Genomic DNA, 25,476 nt, shown 5'->3' on the forward strand with positions numbered 1-25,476 from the left:
TTTACAGAATTTCAAAACAACGGGAAAGAAATAGGAAATAGCAGACCGGGTAGAAATAGATCACCACGTAGAAATACGAAAGAACAAGATCTGTTTTTTTAATTTTTTAATCCATATTAAACTCATGCAATGTAATAGACCAATAACAAATCAATAACTATGCATTGTATAAAGCCACAAGAGACATCTGATGTAATTACGAAACGGTAGTGGATACTAATAGCACAGTAGCTTAAAATAAACAAGTAATAATCTCACAATCTAAATGGTACAACATTTTCAAACAAAGCTTCTTAAATCGTTGTTTCATTTGGAAAAGGTCAACTTGTCATTTTACAGGGCAATCTTAAATGAAAAAACTTAGCCTCGTTCTGTAAATGTGCGTAACGTGCCTTCCCAGATTAGCCTGTGCAATCCACACAGGCTAATCTGAGACACCTTCCGCTTTGATATTTTTCTTTTGAAGAAAGCTTCTTATTAGCAAAAGCAAAAATCTTGTTTAAGCAGAAAGTGTCATCCCTGAGTAGCCTGTGCATACTGCACAGTCTGATCTGGGATGACACTTGACAAACATGCATAAACACCCCTTTCCACAGAACGAGGCTCATATGTATGACTTATACATTGGATTTCTAACAAACATAATACACAATCTCCGCAAATCCACCATGGCAATAAGATCATTCACAACAGATTATATTATAAGTTCCACATGAACTATGAAATATACTTTAACCTTTCTAAAAATTATGCACTGCTTCAACTTGATATATTAAACTTAAAACGACAGAGTTCAATAGAGTGTATACATTATTTGAAGATGGTTTATTCATGTCTGAAAAATCATAACTAATGTTTATTTGAATTGCATTTCACAATTTCTTTCATTTATTAACCTAGTGTATTTTAATTAATATTCATGTTTACATTCAGAATTTGCATGTTATTAGATAATGTTTCTACATCTTATTTAAAAAAACAACAACATTAACATATCTATAACTTGTATCTACTACATAAAATACATCACTTCAATATTTCATAAACAACGAAGCATAAGATCAACATCAAACTAACAGCTAAAATAAGCACTAAACTGTTCATAACAGCAACAACAAAGGTTCAACAGCATACAAGTGACATAGGTGAATCCAATTTAATTATTTAGTTTAAATAAATAAAATCATGGAATCAATTTTAATGAAAAAGAAAAGAGAACAAACTTGTATGCATTGTTTCTCATTATTGCATAAACTCTATCTATAATGCCCTCTGGCGGGGTGCAGAAACTTGGCAAAAGTAGGGCTTGAACAGGAGAAATTGTGTATTAACAAGGCGATTCACATGCCGTTCAAGCCTTGTTATCTGTTCTTCATATCCATAATCTGGTCCACGCGCAGTTACTTCCCTTCTCCAGCCTTAGACGACTTTCCAAGCATAAATGGGGAACTGAATAAGCACCAGTTTCCTCATGCATGCAGGGATAATTGCAATGACTATTTCAATCCACTTTTCAAATAATACCATCTGCACTCTCTTGACAACAGCTTTATTTTATTGGCAACGTCAATGAAGTTAAGGTTATTTACTCAACACTTTCAAATACTATGCTGTAAATGTAAGTGTTTATGTACCTTCAACAATCCTGTTTTAAATTTCAAAATAATTCCTCATTTCTTACTTTGCGTGGCTGCATTTTAACTTTGCATTAATCCACAGTTTAAACACATTTTAAATCGAACACTGACTCTCAGAAAGTAAAGCCTCGTCATTTTGGATGATGACCGAGTGAGGCATATGTAAAACACAACCTTGAACTGTATTGAAATAATCAAATTATTTTGTCAATGTCGAATGAACAAAACATATTGTTTTCAATGTTATCTTAATTTATTTTGGTATGTGTGATTTGTTTATGCAATAATAACAAAAACACACATTTTCTCGGACATGATCATCTGCGGGCGCTCTCAAAATCTCATTAATATGAGCTCTCATCATATGATTTTTCGAGCGCTCGCAGATGATCATGCCCTCGAAAACATGTATTATCCCTATATTGAATCATATATGATCTTTTATTTTGCAGCATGATAAAATTATGTTTGTAAACATTTCTGTCACAATATTTACCTTCAACTTCAAATGTTCAATGAATTTGGCTTTCCTGCCTTAATCTTTATGGCGCAATGTCATATATGTGTTCACATTTTCAACCAACATTAACATTGGTTCATTAAACATTGTATAATGCCAATATTATTGGCAATACGCAAAACTAGTCCTATATAGGTCACAGAACCAGATTTCTACTGTTAAAGCCAATAAGAACCAAATATATCCAGAATTTCTTTTATCTACATACTAAAGCCAATACTTATTAACTGGCAGTCATTTTGAAACAGTCATATGTCACATTCATTAAATGCCATTTGAAAGACATCAATTCAAAACAGAAATAAGGAATACAAAAATAAACCATTATTGATTTTTAACATGTTTACATTTCCTTTGCCCAATAATGAATTAATTTAACAAGTTATGTCATAAGAGCATTATAATGTTTATTCTGGCTATATATTTGGTATCATATGATGTTTTTCATTACCATTTCGTTAAAAGGGATAGCGTACTTAAATCATTTTACTGTACTTAAATTGCGTTCATGCAATCATGGACACAGTTCCATTGGTTGGTAGGAGGTGGAGGGGGGTATGGGGGTTCTCAGTACAATGTCTATGACTTTACAAAGTCGTGTAATTTTTGGATTGCAGGCCAGTGATTATAATAATTAACATGAAGTTTATTGCTTAATATATGTCATCAAAAAGTTCTAAAACCTCAACCTCAAAACATGCATTTAATACAAAAATACAATTATCAAAAGATTTGCAAGCACAAGCTTTTTGTTCGAAAATTTACCCTTAAATGGAATGCTTCATTATATTTGGTTCTTAACCATCCTTTACCAAAAAGTAAAATACCGGTATTGGGACTAGCCAAAAGACCAACATTAGCATGCAAGCTGTGTATGATAACAAATATATCGGAGACCTCCCATCGTTTTATTATCATGTAGATTCTATCAGTTCCCACGCAGTTCACTCTCGGAGTAGACTTGATAATTATGAGCTGATTAAACTAGGACCATCCTGATCAAACTGCACAGGCTAATCAAGCATGACACTTTCGGCTTATGGAATATTTCATTTTATTTTATTCTTTCCGATGGTTTATAGAGAAATATCAGTGAATTAAAACTGATAATTTCACTGTTACAAACAGTAAAAATTATCAGTGAAAATTATCGTTTATTTTCACTGTTTACTGTGAAATGACGTTATTTTTGTGACGAAATGACGTCATTATCACAGCGAAATTCTTTAGTTAAACTCTTTAACGATGTATATAAACTGTGAAAAAATCATAAAATAAAAAGAAAATTTGATTGATTTGGTGGAATATCGATTTTAATTCACTCGTGATCATAGAAAATATATTTTTTCACTGGTGGCTGCGCCACTCGTGAAAATATCGTTTTCTATGATCACTCGTGAATTAAAATCGATAATCCACCGAATTCAACAAATATCCTCTATTTAATCAAAGTCTTTTCCAAATGAAAATCCAGTATAGACAGAAAGTTACGTTTTTGATTAAACTTAACGAACTCCACAGGCTAATCTGGGACAATACTTTACGCGTGTGCACTAAGTCGGTGTTCCAAGAGATCAACTCATGTACTAGGATTACAAAATAATACTGAACTCTTATAATCTAAAGTGAAACATGTTAATTGAAAGGACTTATTATAGGAATACTGGATTTACTTTATCTAAGATTACATGTATTATTAAAACGTATGAGAAGTATTATAATATCATTAAATAAAATAAATAATGCATTGGATTTTAAACAAATATGTCAATGAAAATGCTGCATGTTATATACATGTAAAAAATTATATGCTTAACAATGGCACATGCAAATACAATCAAAGATAAACAGTGCAATTTATATCTATATGGCTGACTTATTTAAACATGATTAACATTTATACTGAGCAAATAAATGCACCATTTAAACAATTCGAACAACTGTTGATAGAATATGACTTAACAGAACGCTTAGGGGTGGGTCAAATTATTTTGCTTTCTAGCAACACTACTGCTTCAGTGACATACACATGTACCTGATACAAGATTCTTTGAAAAAGAGAGATGTTAAGGCAACTGTTTTTGGAAAAGGGACCACTGAAAGGAAATTTTGCCTCAAATTACACTGATGTGATTATGCAAAGCTATACAGTTAAATGACAAATTAAAATAAATTCATGTAATATTCCAACATCATCCAAATTGATCATCAATAGTATAACTGATCACTGATAAAAAAATGTATGCCAATGTTTCTACCATTAAAATGTGAAAAAAAAATGACATTTTGGCAAAACATAAAGATGAAAATCAAACATACTACCAAAACCCTGATGATTACAATCAGTAAGATGCTGACAATCAACAAAGGTCAATTGGGAGCTGTGAATTTAGTTTGGCAAGGCCTTATAACAGGATTTCCTCTTCCGCCTAAACACTTATGCAGTATTTCAAATATTTAAGTATTTAATACACAATTCTACTGAACAAAGAAATATAAATAAATGAGTCAGTTCACAAAAATGGCTCTAATCGCAGACAGCTTGGGGCACATCCTTGCACAGAGCATCTGCGGACCATGACATAACAGAATCATCGTTGTCCATGCTAGAGAACTTCATGTCCTCATGCAATGACTCTATCACAGTTGAACTACTGGCCATGATCCTTCGACTACCGGAAAGAGGAATAATCAAGTCGTCCTCCAATGCTTTAAGCGGATCTATTATCTCGTCCAACACTTTTTTCATTGCTAAAGGAACATCATTGGTGACCTTATAGCTCTTCTGTCTGCTAGTGTTGCTATGGCGACCAATATGTTTTGTGAGATGATCGCTACGCACAAAACCGCGGCCACACTGCGGACAGATGAATTTTTTCTCGCCTGTGTGAGTGCGCCTGTGTCGGGATAATTCATCTGAGCGCGCATACTTACGACCACAGCTGTCCCATGTGCAGCAAAATGGTTTCTCTCCTAAAACATAAAAAGTACATTGTTGGAATTTGTATTTTGTGTGATGATGTTGCTGATAATTTTCTATGTGAGAAAACTTTGAATTATTCACCAAAATCTTTATAGTAAACAGAAATGTTCAACTTAAAGAATGAAATAAAAGACTATTGTCAAGCAAAATAAGTCCCCTACCGGCTCCACCATTGTCAGAAATTCCAGATTTTTTTTTATATATTTGTTGCCATAGCAACCAGAATTTTTGACGTAGGAACAAAATGAAATGACGTGCATAATGTCCATATTGCCATCTATCCATGTTTCATGTTTCATGAAAAAATATTAAGAACTTACAAAGTTATCACAGGATCCAGAAAACCACAATTTTCAGCAGTATTTCTAGTCTATGTGTTGCCAAAGCAACCGGAATTTTGACGTAGGAACAAAATGAAATGACGCGCATATTGCCATCTATCCATGTTCCAAGTTTCATGAAAAAATAGTAAGAACTTAACAAGTTATCGCAGGATGCAGAAAACCACCATTTTCAGCAGTATTTCTAGTCTATTTGTTGCCATAGCAACCATAATTTTTGACGTAGGAACAAAATAAAATTACTTGCATAATGTCCACATTGCCATCTATCCATGTTCCAAGTTTCATAAAAAAAATATGAAGAACTTTTTAAGTTATCGCAGGATCCAGAAAAGTGTGACGGACAGACTGACAGACAGACTGACAGACAAGACAGACTGACAGACAGACAGACAGACTGACGGAGCGCAAACCATAAGTCCCCTCCGAAGAAACTGGTAGGGGACTAAAAAAAGGAACTGATTTTCTACATGTATGTTAAAAAATGTCCAACTGACACAATTTTAATATAAGCAATCACTTAAACAGTAATTCATGAAAACTTCCATAAAGCAGAAAGTGTCGTCCCTGATTAGCCTGTGTGTACTGCACAGCCTAATCTGGGACAACTATTTATGCACATATTTAATGTAATACTTTGTACTAACCTGTATGTATTCTAATGTGTGCCTTCAAATGGGAACTCTTGATGTAACTCTTGCCACATTCTTTGTACGTGCATTTGTGTGGTCGACTGTGACTGTCATTGGTCTCAGAGCTCACTGGCAACTTGTAGCTCTGTCCATTTGTAAACGGAGTCGGCGCAATTTTGCACAAACCATCATTGACTAGTGGTGTGCAAGTAGTATTTGGTAGACAATAATTGTTCATTACAACTACTTGAAGAATCTGTGGGACACCGTTAGCTATTGAACAGTTTGGAGGCGCTTGCAGCATTATTGGGATCTTAATTGTGGACGTGGAATTCGTTCCCCATGCTGACATCTGCTGAGGAGTGACCATTATTGATGCTACGGTTGATGGAGATGGTGTTGATAAAGCACTATCTGAAACCTCTGTTTGATTGGACTGAGAAACTTTCAACAGTTTGTCGCCTGATAACGGTTTGAGTCCAAGAATTTGCCGACTTTGTGTACTAAATTTAGGAGAACACAGGTGCTGTCGCAGAATAGGAGATTTTTCTGAAAACAACTTTGGTAAATTAGAATGACTAGAAACTACGGGATCTTGTGCAAAACTTTTAACAGGTGATGATGGTAACGTTTCAGTGTAGGCTGAACTGTTTGACTTAAAACCTGCCAATGCACTGGAAATACTGTCACTTAAGTCCACTCTGTTTGCATTGTTTTCCACTATGACTGAGACAGGCTGACCTCTCAAGTGGTCTTGTCTAGGGGGCGATGTGCAGACATACGGTTGCCTGCACTCTGAAACACTCTGTGCTTCCATCAGGAGCTGTTAACGAGAACCACATAAAATACGTAAATGTCTTTCAAATGCATTATGATTGCAAAATGGTCTGTTTAAGTTAACGGACCCATATATGCAAGGAAAAGGCTAAAGAATTAAATGTGAAACTATATGCATAAAATTCAAAACATGTCACAAATAATACTGGTTATGATGCTCTTTCCAATCCTAGTTCCCATTGTTTCATCATACAAGTTTTTGTATCATGTTGATGATTCCTGAAAACTAACCAGTAGCAAGCCATCCACAAGAAACATTCTAATTTAAATGATAACTGATACAACACAACTCCTTTATACAAACAAACCTGTGCTAATATTGACTCCCTCCTTCGGGGTGGGGTATATAAAGGCGACCCTGAACCATGGAAACATATTGGAGTTGCAGAATAACTTTGCCCTGGGGGGGAATGGGTGTCCCTCAAACTCCATGACTCACTAACCGACGCCTGGTCAATGTCAAAGTCCATGCTGACAGAGGAGCGGTCACTGCTGGCCGGACTGGATGCAGAGATGGACAACAGGGTCTCCACCGCCTGACACTCTACACATTCATCTACGGAACTGCGTGGACTGCTGCAGGAATGCTCGTGGTCTGACCGGACCTGTACCAAAGAATTAATATGACTATGAGCCTGGGTCTGGGAAACCGGGTCTACATGTCAATGCATTGGCATAAAGTGGTGCAGGGCTCAACATTAATGGTTGTCCTATTGCCCCTGGCAAGTAAAAGTTGGGTCCGGGCAAGTTATTTTACAATCTAGTTGTCCGCCCAGGCAAGTGCAAAAAATAACAAAGAGCATTTAATTTAGACTTAAATTTGACTTAAATTGCTGTAATGATTTTGTTAAATGTGCCAAAAAAAAAGTTTTGTGGTGTATCATTTTGATCTTTATTAAAGAATATGAGGTTTACAGTTAATGTTATTTTTCATGTTTGGGCAAGCGGCTTTACGTTCAGGGCAAGTAGATTTTCTAAGCACTTGCCCGGAAGGGCAAGTTGGTTTTTAGGTTAATGTTGAGCCCTGTGGTGTCCCAGATTGGCCAGTGTTGAAAGCACAGGCTAATCTTGGATAACACTTTATGCACATGCATTACACCTCCTTTTCACATAGCGAGGCTCATACATAGATAAGCGATTTTTTCCTACTTGATATAGAACCTGTAAAAGATATTTTCCCAACTGAGAAAAGAAAAAACTTGCTATTTCTACTACATATTTGAAAATTGTCATATGTGTCTTGTTTTGAGAAAACTGGGCTTAATTCCTGTGCGTAAAGTGTCTCCCAGGTTAGCCTGTGCAGTTCGCACAGGCTAATCAGGGACGACACTTTCCGCTTTAATGGTATTTTTAGTTTTTAGGAAGTCCTTCCTTACCGAAAATCAAGTTTAGGCGGAAAGTGTCGTCCCTGATAAGCCTGTGCAGATTGCACAGGCTAATCTGGAACGACACTTTACACACATGCATTATGCCAAGTTTTATCAGAACAAGACACATATTGCTATTTACATTCTTGCAGTCGTGAATACTGAAACAAGGGCTGTTTGTAAAACATGCATGCCCCCCATATGGGCTCTAAGTTGTAGTGACAGCCATTTTGTAAATATGTTTTTTGTCACTGTGACCTTGACCGTTGACCTAGTGACCTGAAAATCAATAGGGGTCATCTGCGAGTCATGATCAATGTACCTATGAAGTTTCATGATCCTAGCCATAAGCTTTCCTGAGTTATCATCAGGAAACCATTTTACTATTTCGGGTCACTGTGACCTTGACCTTTGACCTAGTGACCTGAAAACCAATAGGGGTCATCTGCCAGTCATGATCAATGTACCTATCAAGTTTCATGATCCTAGGCATAAGCGTTCTTGAGTTATCATCCGGAAACCATTTTACTATTTCCGGTCACCGTGACCTTGACCTTTGACCTAGTGACCTGAAAATCAATAGGGATCATCTGCTAGTCATGATCAATCTACCTATCAAGTTTCATGATCCTAGGCATAAGGGTTCTTGAATTATCATCCGGAAACCATTTTACTATTTCGGGCCACCATGACCTTGACCTTTGAACTATTGACCTGAAAATCAAAAGGGGTCATCTGCTAGTCATGATCAATCTACCTATGAAGTTTCATGATCCTAGGCATAAGCGTTCTTGAATTATCATCCGGAAACCATTTTACTATTTCGGGTCAGTGACCTTGACCTTTGACCTAGTGACCTCAAAATCAATAGGGGTCATCTGTGAGTCATGATCAATGTACCTATGAAGTTTCATGATCCTAGGCCTAAGCGTTCTTGAGTCATCGTCTGACAACCACCTGGTGGACGGACCAACCGACAGACCGACATGAGCAAAGCAATATACCCCCTCTTCTTCGAAGGGGGGCATAATAATTCTTCTTTGGTTGTTATGGATTTTTTTAACAGTCTGTAAACCTCAAATGTAATCATTTCATGTACACCACATTATAAACATTTATAATTAATCAATAAACACTGTCTCTTTAACTGGACAGTTTCACAGATTTGTAATTTTGAAATAAAAGCTAAATTTCATAATTAGAGAAATGTTTCTCAATCCACAAACAGTATCCCTTTAAGAAATAAATCTTAAGTATGGTAAACACTAACTTACTTAGATAATTTAAAACACAATAAATAACTTGAACTTTGTTGGATCACTGCAGGTTGGGTCACATTTTTTCTCCCTATAATTATCCAAAGTCCGAATTCAACACCAAAAAGTCAGTAACACAATATGTGTTATCAAGTTCTGCAAATGATAAAGCCTTAAAATTCCTTTATAAAACAAACCTCTATGCATACAAAATAATAGCCATTTTAACACACTCCTAACTAAACAAGAACACAGCAGTATACAAATTACAAATACTGTGAAATTGACCTACTTCCAAAATGTATAGAAGCTTTCAGTTCAAAATAGAGCTCACGCAAACATAATTATAATCAACACAAATATCTCAAGAAGGAAATAAATGATTACACCCTTGTCTTCTAATGATTTCATTAAAGTTTTACTAACACGACTTTAACAAGACATTCATTCAGCTGGAAAACCAGGATTAAAACCCGAGTAAAGTCAATATATCCATTTGTATTAACCACCAAAGCTATTTAAGTAGTCCATAAAGCCTCTCACAATGTAATCTAGAATTAATACATGAAGACAATTTAGTTTTAAGTTAAACAGCAAACAATTCAATAGATGCAAATAAGAGACCAGTTTGCAATAATATGTTTTGCAATTATGGATTTTATCCACATAATAAGACTTAAACCAAAAGAGAGATCATTTATTGTTGTAAAAAGAACACGATGACTCAAACCAGTTAAATTTGGCTTGAATTTCCGTTTGGCTCTTCTTGAAGTGCCACTACTTTTATGTTGATATTAATATAGATGATCATGTGTGTTTTTTTGGATCCGGTTCGCAAGAGTCTAATTATTGGATGGCTCAAAGTCAAACTGTTTTAAAGCTGTTAAATCGATTAGGAGCCCTTGATTAAATGATGTCACAGTGGTTGCAAAACTTAATATTGACTCAATTGTTAATTGCAGATTTGGGTAAATATTTAATTGACTCAGTAAATTGTTAGTTATTTCAAAACATGAGGGTGGAAATAGATTATACTGCCGCATCAACAGATGAAGAAAAAAGTCCAAGTTCCACAAATGAGACTGCATCATGATTATTTGAGGACCTGAAGTGTGTCCTAGCGCGCCTACCTTATTAATTATTATACACGCGAACGTTGGGACGAATTTTGTATTATAACTGCAATCTTAAGTTATTAGTTTTTTATTGAAAGATATTATTAAATTAGGTGTGGACTTGTGTTTAGGGGGAAACCAGAGAACCTGGAGGAGACCCCACCTATTCAGTATGGCGACTACCAACCAAACTCCATATCACATTCTTCTGGCAATGGGGATTGAATCGGGTTGTTTTAAATTTAATGTGAAAGGCATTTTTACCAACCACTGCCCTTACCAGACAGCCTAGTTTCCCAACTGAGCTATGAAGTACGGCTTATAATAGTTATGTAGGCTAGCTTATTAAATTTTTTAACATTAGCTACTTAATAATGGTTTTAATTTAATAATATTACTATTGTTAGTATGAGAAACATGTTTTGTCATTATTGTTATTGTTTGCCATTTCTTCCTCCAATCTTTCAAGTCTTGACTATATCAATGTATAATTACACCTGATCTTACACTGCCTCAAGGGATAAAGTGTTGAATAACTAAGGTTACACACGTTTAACGTTACAGATCTTAACCCTAAAAACAAATCGGTCATATATTGATAAGACTAGACGACTAGACATTCCTGGTGGACCCCATCTAGACATGCCCTAATTGGCTGATCGATTTATGTATCTAAAACGACAACTTTAAAGTTATTAAGAACAAAAATCAATATTATTAACACAATAATGTTCTTTTGTTAATTTGTTAACGCTGTCAGCATGAAAAATGTTACTGGGTGAAGCGTGATTAGTGCGAGTATGTAAGTCAATGGCAAACAAGGGAAGCAACCCTGTGTCATACTATCATGAGCCATGCGAGTGAACGTTTGAACCGTAGGCGTAGTCTGCAGTACAAAACGTATGCGACGCAATAGTTAAAATTAAAATCCGAATGCGCTTTGAATATCTCAATTAATTCAAGACAAGAATCTTCACATATACATTTAATACCATTTTAAATGCTCTCACAAACCGTAATGTATTTTTACCCTACTTGCTGCCTTTTGAAACAATTACGTTGGCACACCCTTTACTGCTTTAGGCTTTACTTTGATGCGCTTTTCATTTTGTGTAATATTTTAAACACAGTATATACTGAAAATAATTAACATTTGAGCTTCACCGAAATAAAAGAACGTGCATAATTAAATTGACATCAAATTAATGTTGAAAATAATGTTTACAAATAACTGAGCATGATTTTCACATGGAACTGGAAGCAGACGATAAACACAATATTTTGTATTTCGCTTTGTATAAAAAAGAAAGGTGTTGCGGCTTACCTCATTTGAGGAAATTAATGTGTTAACATCCATTTTCTTTTGTCTTTATCTTTCTTTATTGAACATATGGAAAAATAGCATCTTGCTACATATTACCATAGTTTGTTAAAAACCATAATAAATATGACCCTGACATTAGCATAATGAAAAAGGCGGGACCAATGGAAAGTGAGGGTTTGACTTGTTTGACCAATCATATTGCATTGTGTGCCTGATCAGCGAGTGATAGCATCTAGTTTCTGTTTACAATATGAACACAAAATCATGCGGCCGGTTCGTGGTGTTACAAAGTTCGCTATTCGTATGATTGTACAGTTGCTCACTGAATGAACTTTGTACGACAATGACGAAACAAAACATGATCATTTCATGATTATAGGACGTATCGGTGACTTTGATGAACCATGTGAATTAGTCGAACATCTTGGTTATATAAATTAATGTGTCTCAAAGATTGTCCGTTCGTGATTCCCACGTGTTTCCAACTGGATAAGAGTAAACTAGACTGCATTGTAATCGTTTGCCAAAAACAGTCAACGTTGAATAAGAAAGTACATTAGTACTTAATAACTGTTCACCTAAAGACGGCATTCTGTTATCAGTACGTGAACAACATATTAAAGCCTTCCTGGGTTTTGACGATAGTAAATGCCAAAGGCGTAGGTAGACCTATCTGATTTTGTCAATAAGTTTATTAAGTAATATAAATTGTCATTTAAGGGGCTTTTTCACATGCGACATGTATTAAAGTTTTTCATTAAACGCTTTATATTGATTAATGTATACATTGTGTCTAAAAAAACTTAAGTAAATAAAAAAGTAACTTCACCTGGGCTCGGACCACTGACCCCTGGAGCACTGCAGTAAAAGTCTGTCGCTTAGACCATTCGGCCATCCCTGCTCGTACAATGAGTAATGTTTTTTATACATTATATCAGCAATCCTGCTAGTATCACAAATTATAGCGACAACAACAGAAGTCCCAAAATTATTCAATCGTTTCGCGTTGCAACGCTTTATAAATTTCTGGTTTTTAAATCGTGAAAAGTTGCATATAATGGATACTTTAGAGCATAATTAATATACAGTATTACCGTTTCCTCAGAAATATCATAACTACAACGAACATTTGCGAATCTGAAACAATTCATTTTTGAATTTTGTCAATTTACCAAAACGTGAAAAGGCCCCTGAAATGAAATCGTCGATTTTCATGGCGGTAGATCAAACCAATTGTATTGATTCTTAAAAAAACTTACATTATTATAAGTACAGTGTCTTTACGGCTTCAAAAAGCGCGTGTTCGCGATAAAATATGTAGAGTAACAAACGCCCAGAATAAGTCACTGGTGGTGAGCGTGTGTGGCTATGATATTATTTAGTAAAAACATCATTTTTAATGAAAAAATTAAAACGAAAAATCAACTTCCCTGAAAAAAATTCACTTATTCTATATATTTGATAGTTATTTTTTCTTCAGAGAAGTTGATTTTTCGTTATAATTTGATTATTCTTCATTCAAAATGATATTTTACTAATTAATAACAAACCCACACGCTAACCACCTGTGGAATAAGTAAGATTATAATTATGTATTACGACACTATGTCTTTAACAGAAAACCAACTTTATTCGTTCTTTGGGTAAAGGTGTGCATGCACTTTCAATTGAGCGGTCTTTTGATATGTTCCGTGTTTCAAATTGACTATTTGACATGTGTTGATGTATTGATGATGGATCAAATATTTTGAGAGAAAACGAACAATGGCAGATTTGTAATATTTGCCTTTCAACTACACGGTGAGGTGGTATCATACTATGCTGTATCATACGTCACGTCGTAAGCAACTTTCTCTTTTTTTGTAACAACAAACAAACAACAACAACGTTAAAATGAAGATACAAACAGGTAGGCTACATTAAATGATTTTCACAAACCATACAACATGTTCTATTTATCTTTATTATTCCACAGCCCACTCCCACCCACGAATAAGAGCTATCCGGATCGCTTACTGAAGAAGCGTGACTATCACTTACTGATGAAATGTAACTACTTTAGGCTAACTCAAAATGCCGAAACTGTGTGGCAAACAATAGTTATGTAACCAAAAGTCGTCTCTTGTGTTGCATAGTAGAAAGTGATATGTCTTTAGATAAGGTTTCAGATTATTCGACTTTCCGGCATGTTGAAAATTGACAGCAGGCGCAACGTGTATCTCATGTAATGCGCTCTAGATATACTGAAATAAAATCAATGCACCAGGAGTCATGTATCGTTATAAAAGTATAAATGGGTGGACAAGGCAGTGGAAGTTTCCTATGACTGGCAATATGAAGTGTTACCTAAACTACAGCTGTCGATCTAGATCGCAAATATTCTTCCTATCAGTCTGTACTTAATTCTTTGAATAAGTATTTAACCAGTTAAATAAAATGCAGTGGTTATTTTGTATATAAAATTTGGTTGTTGAAAACCATGCACACGAAGCGTTCTTTTTTTAACAACATAAAATATATTTTGCATACGCTCACAACTCTCTCTGATCTATAGGTTAAAGACATAGACTTAAGATAAATAACAACTTAGTATTGTGTTTATGAAGCACTTTATTAGACAATAATGAACACCTGTAACTGTAAGTTACACCAATACACTCAACACAATAAAGACACTGGTGTAAATTAAAGGTACAACATTAAAATCTGGCCAGACGGAGCTTTCAAGCAAGTGCCCTCAGTGTTTATATAACCAATCTATTGTTAGCTATTGGTTGTATGAATAGAACATGAATGTTTCATTAATATCAAATTACACTATTCAAGGAGCAACTATTACTTTCCGTTATCTTCCGTTTTAAGTGATTGGGGTTTATACGCTGAAAAATGACTGAAAAAACTAGGAATATATTTCATAATGTGAAGAAGTTGAAGGCACATTTCTTTTGCCAATGCAGATGATTAATGAAATGATCGTAAAAATCGTTATTTTGGACCATTATTTTGGCAGTTACTTTGGTAATATAATAAATCTGCAGAGGGAAATTTGCATTCAATTCTTACACCAAGTGTTACATAGTCATAAGCAAAACAACATTCACATACCCCTCATGATAAAATGAATACCAAACACTTAAAAAAGAAATAAGGAATATACATAATACCATAGATGCCAAACGTAATTCATGCCCGCTATGTTACAAATGGAAGCAACATGCTTCAACACTAGCAATTTGACAGGCAACAAAATTCTCCTCAAACATACAATCTACAGATAAAATTTAGCAGAAAATGATTGGTTGTTTAAAGTTGACACCCATAATGCATTATTAACTAAAACGTGGTATATTTGTAAATGAACAACCATTAATTACATTATATTGATGTTGCAGCAGTCAAATTGTACTAGTATTACGTTTACAAATGTAGAAATTATGTGAGAAATCCGGCCATGTTATTAATTTAGTTGTAAAATGTACATGTTGACCAAAAGTAAAATGACATGGGAATAAAAATGTCCAGCACCATTGAGACATGTAAAACATTGAAAACAATAAGATTGTCAATTGGTCATCTCTATGTATTCGCAATACAAAAATAGTTAGTGAATAGTTGGTAAATATTTGAACTTTTAAAAAATAATTCTTCAAATACCTGACCATGATGAGTTATGTATCAATTTAATTTTACTTTGATTAAAAAACATGACTTTCAAATACAACAAATATTTCAGCAAAGACAGTCACAAATTAAACAGATTTTTAACACATGTTTATAAAGAACTTGACAATGTAAACAATGAGCAAAAACATTGGTCCAATATATCATATGTGAATACGCAAATAAATCTTTGTACACACATGAATAAATGATGGTAAGGTCATGAGTAACGTGATGGCATCTATAGTACATGCGATGTTTGGAAAATAATACAACTGTAATAAAGAATGGGGAATAAAAGTAATGTTTAAAATCTAAAGACCAACACAAAATGTTAAGAACCCTGTTTTAATAGCATTTCTTCATATTATACCCCTTTTTATAAAACCATTCCAATATTACCAGTCAAGAAAATGGACATTACCCCCGAAAAAGATACTTTATTCTAAAAAAACAGGGTTCTGATAAAACACAAAGTATCAAAACTATAATTAAAAAACACTAAAATCAAAAAGTTCCGAGTGTAAAAAGTCAAAATCATTGAAGCAGTATCAGGTCCATTTCTTTCGATGGGTCGTTACTTCCAGGGAAGAGTGTTGTGGTTGTTCTAGTAATTACACATGATGCCGTTGCTTTCACCAAACATTTCGGAGGCGGTCTCGAAGGTGTCATGCAGGGAGTGGCCTGCGCGCAGGAAGGGGAGGCCATGCTGGGCGCTATGGTATCCTGTCACAGCCTCTGGGTAGACGTCAAACCTGGAAGACAACACAACTACTGTGTAAGAAAATACTTTTAAAGTGATAAAGGGTTTAATTGGTCAAATTTTCAGGCTGAAAGTCTACCCGGTTCCAAATTTCAACTGAGGAGCTGCGCCATGAGCGCATGATACGCCCGTCGTTCGCCAATGAAGTAGTAAGGTAATAAATAACCCTTTGAATCATTTTTTTACTTCAGTTGGCAGAAGACAGCTGGAATATTTGTCAAAAAAATATGTTCAACTCACCCATTTGAGTATGTGTGTATGGAATTCCAATGTTCCAGTCAAATCTCATCCAGTTGAATATGTGAATACTTGATAATTTAACATTGTAACATGGTAAATCCGATACGGTAGGACAGTCAATGAAATCACGAAATTTTTACGAACAAAGTCGCATAACTCTGGAACGACAATTCAGAATTCCGTCAAAAATGAAAGGGGATCAGGGTTTATGAATATTAAGATTGTGTTAAAATTTGAAAAAAATCCATCGAAGGATATTTGAGCTACGGTAGGACATTCAATGAAATCACGAAATTTTGACGAACAAAGTCCCATAACTCTGGAACAACAATTCAGAATTCCGTCAAAAACGAAAGGGGATTAGGGTTTATCAATATTAAGATTGTGTTGAAATTTGAAAAAAATCCATCGAAGGATATTTGAGCTACGGTAGGACATTCAATGAAATCACGAAATTTTGACGAACAAAGTCCCATAACTCTGGAACAACAATTCAGAATTCCGTTAAAAACGAAAGGGGATCAGGGTTTATCAATATTAAGATTGTGTTGAAATTTGAAAAAAATCCATCGAAGGATATTTGAGCTACGGTAGGACATTCAATGAAATCACGAAATTTTGACGAACAAAGTCCCATAACTCTGGAACGACAATTCAGAATTCCGTCAAAAACGAAAGGGGATCAGGGTTTATCAATATTAAGATTGTGTTGAAATTTGAAAAAAATCCATTGAAGGATATTTGAGCTACAGTAGGACATTCAATGAAATCACGAAATTTTGACAAACAAAGTCCCATAACTCTGGAACGACAATTCAGAATTCCGTCAAAAACGAAAGGGGATCAGGGTTTATCAATATAAAGATTGTGTTAAAATTTGAAGAAAATCTGTCAAAGGATATTTGACGTAGCGTACGACATTAACAGACGGACGGACGGACAGACGGACGGACGGACGGACAGACGCGGGGTATACCATAATACGTCCCGTCATAGACGGGCGTATAAAAAGTATATCTTTTTCCCATATGACTGCCTTATATTCAAAAATTGAAGGTGTCCAAAAGAAAATTAAAATTCCACTTTAAGATTATCTCCCTATAAAGCTGTGTTAGTCGAACCTTTCCTAACACAGAATTGTAAAAACAATTCTCAATTTTAAATTATTTGTAGGCAAAACAACAACACAATTGCCAATTTTAGTCAAAACAAGGCTTTTTTCCCAAATTCAAAATCCTAGCCCCCTTCCCAAAACAGTGAACATAAAGGCTGAAGTGTGATTGAGTCCTACTTATTTATACATTTGATAACAGTATGTGTCCGTTTTTAGGAGTGTTATTTTTTCCAACTACAGCTTTGTCATATATTGTATACCTCGCACCACTGTGTCACCTTTATTCAAGGGCAAATAACTCAGAAAGGTGTAGAACCCTTGGCAAGAAAAGTGTTTTTCACGTCTACATTCATATCAATAACAAATTTGAAGATCCAATGTAATCATTGTGGGTCTCCAAACAATTCAGATTTCAAGTCTATATTGATGTTGCCAACATATTTCATCTTCCACATACAATGCATAAGGTATGTGATTGCAACTGACAACAAGCATGATAATATTTTATCAACAGTCAATGCTGACATTTTGCTTGTGCTTGAAAAATAGCTTATATGTTAAATAATAAAGCATGGATGCACTTGATATTAATCTTTCATAGGCCAAACAACTTCACACTTATATAATATTTGATTCAGTTCCAACATAACTTCTATGGCTCCTGTGTTTTTTAATTACGAAAATATTATCAACAATAAGGAAACCGACATATCTTTAACCCATTTAAGCCTAGTGGACTCTCCCATCCTTCTACATTGGATCAATTTATTTCCAAAATTAGGGAAGTCTAGTATATTTATTTCTATATTTAGAATATTTCTGACAGAAATTCTTTAAAGCAAACAGGGCAGATCCAGATGAGACGCCGCATCATGCAACGTCTCATCTGGGTCTACGCTGTTTGCCAAGGCCTTTTTTCTAGACGCTAGGCATAAATTGGTTAAAAATAAAATCTACTGGGCATTTATTTAACAGCTTACAAGGCATTTAACTTGTTCAGTTTTGTTTCCATTTTTTTATTTTAGCAACAGTGATATATTCCTGACATGAGCAGCAGACAGATTTTAAATCAACTTCATATAAATGATATTACAGCAGGGGGTTTTCAGCACTGTCTGCGCCTCCGGAAAACAGAGGCACTCCCAAAGCAAACGGACCCGATCCCAAACCGAAATTATAAAAAAAATCCCAATTTCCAAAAAAAAGTTGTTTTTGTTTTTGTTTTTTTTTAAAGAATGAAGTGTCTTATAACTTGCGTGACTAACCAGTGTTTGTTTGGTCAAAAATATCTGCTATAAGGTTTTGACTGTTCAGTTCTTATCTCAGAGTGTATCTGTAACTGAAAAACAAAACTGCAGTACTTGAATAAACGTTGAACATGCCCAATATTACATCTGTTTATATAAAGAAGACAAAATAACAAATAAATACAAATTTATTTGTTAAACTACTGAATTATTTAAGCATGATATATTCACAATTTTTTCCCAAATGAGCCGTTTCATCGAAGCAAAAATTCCCAAATTGGCAAATTTTGTCGATAAAAAAATCCCAATTTGGTCAGACTCCTTTTCCCAAAATAGGCAGAAAAACCCCTGATTACAAAAATAAACATATCATGCTAAACACACAAAGTCAATCTGTTCCCTGTCATTATTCTCCATTTTCCATGGGGATTTTTACATGCTCATTTTAAAGGCGTGTCTATATATTTGATAACACTAAATCCCCAAAACACAGACTTTTGACACTATTTGAAGTAGCCAAAAACAATCACAGACCAGTTTTCGGATGCAATTTTATGTTTGGTACAGGGCTTTTTTTCCTTCTTTGCGATTTGCCGTGGTACTACACGAATTAAAAAAACGCAAAATAATCCTGCTTTATTGAAATTTGGGGATAACAGTGAAGAAACAAAAGCTATCTACAGAAGGGTAAGTTTTGAAACATGCACATTGATAACATTATAAGGAAAGTCATTTGATAAAAGTGAAAGCATCTGCCGCGGCTTATGTATTGATGGAAGCTAGTCAAAACGGCCCCTAGTCAAAACGTCCCCTAGTATTGATGGCCGAGACTTGTTATTCGTATCTGTTTACGATTGTAAATCCTGGTTAAAGTAATACTGTGGTCCCTTCATAAATATTTTTTTAATTTAAATGCATATTCATGACGCATATTCATGATTCAAACTTTGTATGTTAGTATTGTAGTCTATTTATGCTTTGTTAAAAAATGTGAAAAATAAAATAACTTGTTTACATTTCTTACAAAAGTACTGTTGTTCAATGTATACCTAATGTTTCAGATCAAATGACAACCTCCCTGGGAGATCATCATGCACTGGTGAGGGTCAGGCTCACAGAACATGAAAATTATCACGAAGAAGGAATGTTCCCTTTCAGATATTGAAAGAATTATTGACATTTTCAAGAGTAAAAAGAACAGAGTTCTTAAGCTGTAAAGTCCAGAACATGTCTGAGTTATGTGCCCTTGAAATATTCTATGTTTATAAATGTTATTCCTGTGGAAAAAAAGTGTTTTGACCAGGTATTTTAGTTGCATTTGGAACATGAATGTTTTGCAAATAAGATATATGTATATGTGTTGTTATTGTATCAAATCCAGTATTCATAGAAGGAAAATATGCCTTTATTGCATTATTTAAGGAAATTTTGATAATATTTAAGTGTTTAACATGCTTTAACTATACTAATGCATTAAACTTTAAATTTCATAATTTTAAGAAGTTTGCGACTCGTTTTTTCACAATTTTAAGAAGTTCGCGTCTCAATTTTTCACAATTTTGAAAAGTTCGTGACTCAATTTTTCACAATTTTGACAAGTTCGCGACTCATTTTTTCACAAAGTGAAGGGCCAGCGCCACTTCACAAAGTCAGGAAAAAAAGCCCTGGACTAAGCAAATACAATAGAAAAATAGCTGAGTTTTGGGAATGCAATTCCAGTATTGTGGAGATGTTTTAATTGTCCAATCCTGTTTGTACAGTATTTGGGTTTAGATAGGATCTGGTTAGGAAGTTTCCACTGTTTATAGAATTCTCCAAACTCTCCAAACTGAATGACCCCCCCCCCCCCCCCCTCCAAAAAAAGAGAAAAAATAATAAATTTTTTAATTTGTTGATGGTAGTGTTTACAGATTAGGTAATTCTCCTGTGTATATTACTTAGCAGAAAATCAAATTAAATGTTGAACTTTATGTTAAAATGATTTCAACATTATTCTTTTTTTTATACTGGTTTAATCAGGCCTAAAACATAACTAAGGGCTAACATGAAAAAATATTTCTAGAATGAAAGTAATAAGAAACAAGTATGTCAGGAAAAATAATTCACTCAGAATACCTACCAAATGTCAGCATCGCAGTAGTAGAAGCGTGTGGGATTCTGCATTCCGTTGAAGGTGGACGCCGCGGCGATAGTGTACGCGCCCATGTTCTCAAAGTAGAACCATTCGCCGACCTCATGCATAGGCAGCTGAACGTTCTTCAGGATACAGTCCATACCGTCGCATGTCGGCCCCCACACGCTGCTCTCAAAGGTCATGTCATCGACATCCACATACTGAAGGGGGAAAACGAAATGATGTTATGGTAAATACAACTTTTTTTGACATAACTGTATGTGAAAGTAACTTTCAAGTCAGGGAAAGTGTATTTTTGGGCGCTAATCCGACTGATAGGAAACTAGTAAATGTCTTACATACTTATGGAAAAGAAGAACTTCACATTAGAAAAGTACAAGTCGGCCTTGTTCTGAGAAAAACATGGCTTTATGCATGTTTGTTAAGTGTCCTCCCAGATTAACCTATGCATTCCGCACATCCCTAATCAGGGACAACAAAAAAAATGAGAACATTTTACGAAAGGTAGATGTTGTATAACTCAAAACAACTTACAAAGTATATTAAGTTTCATTTTGAAGTTACGTAAAGTGACTTTCAACTCATGACAAGTGTAATTTTTGAGGCACTAGTAGGACTGTACAAGAAGATATAAAAGAGCCAGCATTAAAAGCGAAGGCAAATATAAACCAATATACACAAATCATCACCTTGAGTGGCTTGATGTTCACTTCGGCATGGTCATACAGTAGACAGTTGAATGAGCCGTAGACCCCGTCACTGACGTAGTACATGACCGCTGGCTGGTCAGACACGCTTGGCTCACCATTGAGCTCCTCAGCTGAAGGGGACAAACAAAATGGTGTCACTTGAAAGTGTATAAGCCTTGCTCGGGGAAAACCCGGCAGTCAACACAGACTTATCAGCGACGAGACTTTCCGCTTCTAAGGCATTTATTTGTAAACGGAAGGTCTCTCTTGAACAAAAATTCAGTCTATGCTGAAAGTGTCATACCTGATTAGCCAGTGGTGACTGCACACACTGATCTGGGATGACACTTAGTACAAGGATCAAGCCCTGTTTTCCCAGAGCATGGCCCATTTGACTATCCTATAAACTATCCTTCAGATAAATTATACTTTTGTAACAGTCTTCATCAATAGCAATTTATCACTCTCCCTTTGTGTTGTCACCTTTTTAAATTTGCAAATAAAGCTACAATGTGTGTACAACTGAGAAAGAAAAGTGCACATATTAATTTATGACAACAAAATATTAATTTGGAATTCACACATGTTGTGCTAACCCCTTTACCCCTCAGAAGCAAAGTGAAAATGGCTATGTGCAAACAGCATAAAACCAGAACAGCCTGCAAGTAACTCACACTCTGTTCAGGTTTTATGCTGTTTGCTGCTCTTCAGTATTAAGGGTTGGAAATGAAGCCTTAAAACTTGTATCAAGTAAGAAAGTTTTTAATTAATTTTATCTTTCTTAGGGGCTACAAATGCGTAACAAGAGGGCCTAAAAGGCCCAAAATCGCTCACCTGAGATCACAAGATATTATTGGGACAAATCTTCTGACCAAGTTTCATGAAGATCGGAAAATAAATGCGGCCTCTAGAGTGTTAACAAGGTTTTACTATAGCCATCTAAGGAAAAATGCCCCGCCCCCTGACAGCCATGTTTTTCAACCTACTGGCATCATTTTTGAACTCTTCCAAGATATTATCGGGATGAATCTTCTGACCAAGTTTTATGAAGATTGGACAGTAAATGTGGCCTCTAGAGTGTTAACAAGATTTTACTATAGCCATATAAGGAAATCTGCCCCGCCCCTTGCAAGCCATTTTTTTCAAGCAAACAATTATTTTCAAACTCATCCAAGATATCATTGAGACCAATCTTCTGACCAAATGTCATGAAGATTGGACAATAAATGTGGCCACTAGAGTGTTAACAAGGTTTTACTATAGCCATATTAGGAAAAAGGCCCTGCCCCTGGTGGCCATGTTTTTAAAGCAACCAATACCATTTTCGAACTCATCCAAGATCTCATTGGGACAAATCTTCTGACCAAGTTTCATGATGATCAGAAAATAAATGTAACCTCTAGAGTGTTAACAAGGTTTTACTATAGACATATAAGGAAAATAGCCCCATCCCCGTGGTGGCAATGTTTTTCAACCAACAGTTGAACCGGCATCATTTTTGAACTCGTCCAAGATATAACTGGGATGAATCTTCTGACCGAGTTTCATGAAGTTCTGACTATAAATGTGGCCTCTAGAGTGCTAACAAGATTTTACTATAGCCTTATATAGCCATATAAGGGAAAATGCCCCGCCCCTTGGCGGCCATTTTTTCAAGCAAACGTTACCATTTTTGAACTCATCCAAGATATCAGTGGGACAAATCTTCTGATCTTATTTCATCAAGATTGGAAAATAAATGCGGCCTCTAGAGTGTTAACAAGGTTTTAATATAGCCGTAAAAGGAAAAATGCCCCGCCCCCTGGCGGCCATGTTTTTCAACCAACCGGTATCATTTTCGAACTCGTCCAAGATATTTTTGGGATGAATCTTCTGACCAAGTTTCATGAAGATTGAACAATAAATGTGGCCTCTAGAGTGTTAACAAGATTTTACTATAGCCATATATGGAAAAATTCCCCGCCCCTTGGCAGCCATGTTTTTCAAGCAAACATAACCATTTTCGAACTCATCCAAGATATCATTGAAACCAATCTTCTGACCAAATTTCATGAAGATTGGGCAATGAAAGTGGAGAGTTAACAAGGCATATGCTGACGCCGCACAACGGACAACAGACAAAAAGCGATCACAAAAGCTCACCATGAGCACGTCGTGCTCAGGTGAGCTAAAAATACATATCTAAGTGGTAAAGGGTTAATTCGGCTTAATCCAAAGACAATGACAACATACTGCTGCCATTCTGGTCGCGAGCCACCACACGCTTGGCGATGACGTTGACAGCCAGTGTGAAGGCGGAGGCAACCATGTAACGACCTGGTTCAGCAATCAGTGTCACGCCCTCCTCGGCAGGGAAATACTTGTCAAGTGCCATGTTCACAACCTGGGAGATCTGAAAACATGAAGTAGACACTTTCAATATTACATTATTTGTATATTAATAATCATTATTTATATTAATAATACATACAATTACATATTAATAATACATACAATTACAAACCTTTGTACATTGTGTGAATTTGATATATTTTTTTATGTTAAAGGAAGGATTATTGTGCTAACTGAGATAAATGCCATATTCGCAAAGGCCACAGTGGGAAGTTTTAATGCATGGTTTCAAATCAAATGTGCTTTTGGCTCAAACTTTTAACCCTTAATTTTCCACCATTGTTATTTGATACAAACTACGACCCACAAATATTATTCCTAAAATAAATTGATACAACAAAATATTTTTTGACAGTTAATGTTGGCCTTCCTTTATTTGTAATATCAATTGAAACAAATTACAAGTGCGACTTTCAACCCATTCATGTACATCTTACACATAGCAAACAATAAAGACAGAAGGAAGTTAAATGTTGAAATTAACAAATAACTGAACCTTACTCTGGGTAAAGGAGACTTTATGCTTGTGCGTAAAGTGTCGTCTCAGATAAGCCTAATCAGAGACAAAACTTTCCCATTCCATTAAATTTTTTATTTAAATGAAGTCTCTTCTCAGCGATAGTCTATTAAAAGCGGAAAGTGTCGGATGAGTCTAATCTGGTATGACTCTTTACTAACATGGATTCAGCCCCATTTTTCAAGAGTAAATTTCCTGGCACAACTGTCCAACAAACACTCACAGCATCAAAGGCGATGAAGGAGCCTGCGTGGCCTGGAAAGCCTCCACCAATGTCAAGCAGGGTCATGTTGAACCCGAGGTCAAGTCCCTGGTCAAACACCATGCGCGCCTGCTGGATGGCTGCCACAAACGCCTCAGGCTCCTGGCACCCGCTACCTACGTGGAAGCTGACCCCCATGACGTCCAGGTCTAGGCTCTTGGCTGCGCGCAGGAGATGGATGGCCTTGGCGGGGTTCACACCGAACTTAATGCCCAGCTCGCACTGGACCTTGAAGTTGCTGGGCGGTAGAATGCGGAGAACCAGCCTGAAAATGCAGAATTGCTTTGTTGCCAGGGTCTGTATCCACAAAACTTAAGTTTAAAAATAAATAATATTCTTTACATTGGAATATTGATATACTGTTCTAATTTTGAATCAAACATGGCATTAACAACTTCTATCTACAGCACTTTTTTTTATAAAGAACATTATAATAATGACATAAAT

General features: G+C 35.5%; 2 protein-coding genes across 5 annotated transcripts in view; both read right to left on the reverse strand.

Annotated features, from left to right (window-relative positions):
* Positions 1-91: 91 nt before the first annotated feature.
* Positions 92-12,140, reverse strand: LOC127862255 (zinc finger protein 260-like). Of its 2 annotated transcripts, none has more exons than XM_052401311.1 (4): positions 12,013-12,140; positions 7,259-7,555; positions 6,129-6,936; positions 92-5,130 (listed from the first exon to the last, which is right to left on the reverse strand). In XM_052401311.1, exons 1-4 carry the CDS (start codon positions 12,043-12,045, stop codon positions 4,685-4,687), a joined length of 1,584 nt encoding a protein of 527 aa, XP_052257271.1. In that variant the 5' UTR covers positions 12,046-12,140; the 3' UTR covers positions 92-4,684. The 2 variants fall into 2 exon arrangements, with proteins under 2 accessions (XP_052257271.1, XP_052257272.1); XM_052401312.1 differs by lacking the exon at positions 12,013-12,140 and adding an exon at positions 9,592-9,803.
* A 2,464-nt stretch (positions 12,141-14,604) lies between these two features.
* Positions 14,605-25,476, reverse strand: part of LOC127862257 (ornithine decarboxylase 1-like) — a 30,514-nt gene continuing 19,642 nt past the window's right edge. For 2 of the 3 annotated variants that reach the window (XM_052401316.1, XM_052401317.1), the window contains 5 exons: positions 24,991-25,294; positions 24,092-24,251; positions 21,860-21,990; positions 21,156-21,370; positions 14,605-16,427 (listed from right to left, as the gene is read on the reverse strand). In XM_052401316.1, the coding sequence (XP_052257276.1) occupies positions 16,280-16,427; positions 21,156-21,370; positions 21,860-21,990; positions 24,092-24,251; positions 24,991-25,294 (958 nt within the window). In that variant the 3' untranslated portion in view covers positions 14,605-16,279. Of the gene's footprint in view, positions 16,428-21,151; positions 21,371-21,859; positions 21,991-24,091; positions 24,252-24,990; positions 25,295-25,476 lie in introns of those variants that run through there. The other variant, XM_052401319.1, reaches the window with a different exon arrangement.

This window comes from Dreissena polymorpha, chromosome 16 (genome assembly GCF_020536995.1).
Source record: "Dreissena polymorpha isolate Duluth1 chromosome 16, UMN_Dpol_1.0, whole genome shotgun sequence".
NCBI classification, from domain to species: domain Eukaryota; kingdom Metazoa; phylum Mollusca; class Bivalvia; order Myida; family Dreissenidae; genus Dreissena; species Dreissena polymorpha.